The sequence below is a fragment of the Chrysochloris asiatica genome, unplaced genomic scaffold (assembly GCF_000296735.1).
Source record: "Chrysochloris asiatica unplaced genomic scaffold, ChrAsi1.0 scaffold00002, whole genome shotgun sequence".
Classification (NCBI taxonomy): Eukaryota; Metazoa; Chordata; class Mammalia; order Afrosoricida; family Chrysochloridae; genus Chrysochloris; species Chrysochloris asiatica.
In genome coordinates, this window is record NW_006408520.1 from 50,925,931 (window position 1) to 50,929,372 (window position 3,442).

Genomic DNA, 3,442 nt, shown 5'->3' on the forward strand with positions numbered 1-3,442 from the left:
CTGTTTAGCTAAAATGTTCACTATGCAGGATATTACGGCCTTCGTGGCTGAGATGTTTGCAATGCAGGATCTGCCTGATGCCAGTCCAGCATTCAGTCTGGTTTCGGAGTGTCTCTTTGTCTCTCTCTTTGTCTCCTTCTGTGTATTCTTGATATATATGAATCGCAGTCAGGTATCTCCTCCCCGTGAACCGAACCCCTATGTCGAGGCAGGTCCCCGACAGGTTTCTGAGGAGGGGATGGTGGGTATGAATTGCCAACCTTGTAGTTAGCAGTCCAATGCTTTCCTACAGTGCCACCCCAGAACTTTAAAATTAAGAAGTAGAGAAATATAAAAATGTTAATTGATAGCCACAATCCTTCCTAGAGGACAAAATGGCAATTCTAGATCGAATCCATGACAGGTTATGAGTCCTAAACTAGTCAGAGATGTAAAACATTTGTCAGACTAAATTTAATCAGGTTGTTGTCCTCAAAAGGGGATTACAGGTAGCCACTGATGGATCACACATCCAAGGTTGTGTGCATTTTGGTCCTAGGTGCCTTCAAGTTGATCAGTTATATGGCTTGTGGGCACCTATCTGTAGGATTACAATCCTCTCTTTGATGCTAGTTGCTAGTAGTTATGTGTCCCACCATTCTCCCAAGCCCCCACATGATGCTCCATTTACAGTCTATTATAGCATGACCTACGTTCACCTATTACTTTGATCTTCTTATTGTTCCAGAGAAGCTAGAAATAGATACGCATATAAACAGAAGAAGGTGTGCGTAATTATTTTCAAGGGTAACCTAGAAATATAAGAATAACATGTAAATAGCCAATCAAAATACCTTTCAATTCGCCTCTTGTTTTCTTCCATTTTTTGATTTGCTATATTTAACAGGAAGTCGATATATTCCTCTGTCACCATCAGTTTTCCCTTGCGGCTTAATGGAACTTCTAAACTATGTGTACTCCGGACAGCCTACAAAGAAAAAACAGTTTAGACATGAAGACTTATATACTAAAGTCACCAAAGGCAACTAAAGAAAAGTTCCACTTAGGGCTGTGCTTGAACACAGTTTAGCTCCATTATAGCATTCATGTTTGTGCTTTGACATAATTTAGCTGAACATAGTTGAATCAAAGGAGATTAAATAGATTTTCCCATCATATAAAGTCATTGCTAAAAAAAGGCACATTACCTTTCTACACATTGCCTATCAGAGAAGTAGATAAAATCAAAGAACTCAATAACTTTAACAGCTTCAATCTTAGTGTGACTTAAAAAGCTTTAATGCACAACTTAAAGTGAAGAAATAAATGACATCTCAACAGAAGTCACAATGGAAAATCAAACTGACAAAGAATCTCTTAGTGCTGCAAGAGGGCTACAAGCTTTACAACAATAAACCACACCTCCCTAGTGCCTGCATCCTGGATACTTTAGGGGTGTCAAACTTTGATGTAACAGCTAACATGTTCCAAGTAGATCTAAATACTGGATAAAGGTTAACAACAACAAAAACTACTTAACTTTGCAAATATCAGACAAATTTTAAACAAATGGTGGGCTGGATTTAGTCCTATAGTAAATGGTCTGCTGATATACCTAAAGAAATTCAGGCACTGAAGAACTAAGGGACATATCCCAGTACACAATATAGTTGTGATCTAGCGTACCAGAGTAGAAGTCTTTCAACTCCCTCCCTGTCTTACCATTTTATCACAGGGTCTGGACTGGGCTGTGACTACTTAGGTGAAGGAGGAGGACACAGCAGAGAATGAGGCAGATACACTCAAGAGCTAGCATTTAGGATCAGTCAGGTTAAAAGTGGAGGGAGTACTGTGCAATAAGATCTCAAGTATAAATCTAACAGCCCTGAACCTTGCCCTGTAAGAAAGACTAAGTCACTGAGAGTTTTGAGCAAAGGAATGGCAAGAAGATTTGAGTAGTGAGTCAGAAAAGGCTAAAAGCGGAGTCTGGTTAGAAGTCTCATTTGGAAGTTATTCTAATCTGGATTTTTGCCAAAAGGTTCCTTACCAACATTGTCTTTCCTTTCCTTCCCACCGTTATGCCAGAGTTCCTGAAACCAGAATCTATTGCTGCTGAATGCTGTAAGAAAAGAAAACTTGTTAAATTCTGATAGTCTGGCTAGTCAGATAATCTATTTAGCTCCACAAAGTGCAGAAACAGAACTCTAAAACTTAGTTGTATATTTCTACTAATATACACTGTGCATAAACAGTACTTTAAATATGTATTCCTTCTGGAAACAGTACAACTATAATGCAAGAAAATGCAGAGATCTGCCTAATAATTGTTTCTATAATGCAGAAAGTCACCATATAATCATCACTCCTGAAACAGTACTGCTTGTATGAAGAAAAACCAAAAAAGAACAAAATATACAAAAAGCCACCACTTAAAGAGAGTGAAATGTCCTTCTGTAAAAGTGAATCCTGACTCATAGTAGGCCTTAGTTTTACAATAGTAATAGTAAGCAGGCACACGAGGGTGCAGCGGTTCAACAATGCTTAAATACATGCTACCCAATTCTTATTCTTCAACTTGTATCTCTTTAAATTTTATCTCCTCAAAGAGGCCTCCGCTATACACCCTTTTAAAATGTTCCCCTTTTCCTTCCTCTCTAAAATAGTGTCTTCTTATCTACTCCATTGCACTTATTATGTGAGAAACATTGGTTTTCCAACTTATTGTTAGTTTCTCTCATGTAGAATACAAGGGGTCTTCAAATAGTTCATGGAAAGCTCTATTATCTTTTTAAAAAAATGTTTTATTATGAATTATGTGATCGTTTACACGGAGAACATTAGTTTTACATTCATCCTATTGTATATCGTTTCATTGCCATGGTTACAATTCCCTCCATGCATCATCAACCAACCAAAGGTTATACCCTGTAAGCCTGTCCCCCCTGCCCGGTCATCAGCACACAGCCCCTCTCCCTCTCTGTGTCTAAAGTCCCCAGCTGCTCCATCTCTCCACATCACGTCTCTGCCTCCATCTCTGGCATCACTGCTTCTCTGGTTAGGGTCCCGCTCTCCGCTCTTCTCCCTTGATGGTCCCAGGGACCTCTGCTCCTAGACTGCAAAGTTAATCACTCCCCTCCTAACTACAAAACGTCTGCCTTTACATTTCCAACCCTCACAATCAGTCCTGATAACAATTATTCTATTGTATCACAAGAGACCTATCCTCATTTCCTTTCATCAGCCCCACCTAGACAGATTGGATACTACTAGTGGAGATTCTACCTTGCTCCATGCCCTCTGAATCTAGGTTCCTTCTTGAAAGCTTGTAAGCCCAGCATGACATCCTTCTCCAGCGACTGTTCTCTCCGGACAATGTGTCCAAAGTATGACAGACGAAGCCTAGCCATCTTGGCCTCCAAGAAGCACTCTTATTGCACTTCTTCCAAAACAGATCTATTGGTTC

The 3,442-nt window shown here is 39.7% G+C and overlaps 1 protein-coding gene across 2 annotated transcripts in view; it reads right to left on the bottom strand.

Annotated features, from left to right (window-relative positions):
- TYW3 (tRNA-yW synthesizing protein 3 homolog (S. cerevisiae)) overlaps positions 1-3,442 on the bottom strand; it is a 34,146-nt gene that overhangs the window by 15,424 nt on the left and 15,280 nt on the right. For both annotated transcript variants that reach the window (XM_006831032.1, XM_006831031.1), the window contains 2 exons: positions 2,027-2,098; positions 834-967 (listed from right to left, as the gene is read on the bottom strand). In XM_006831032.1, the coding sequence (XP_006831095.1) occupies positions 834-967; positions 2,027-2,098 (206 nt within the window). The remainder of the gene's footprint in view (positions 1-833; positions 968-2,026; positions 2,099-3,442) is intronic.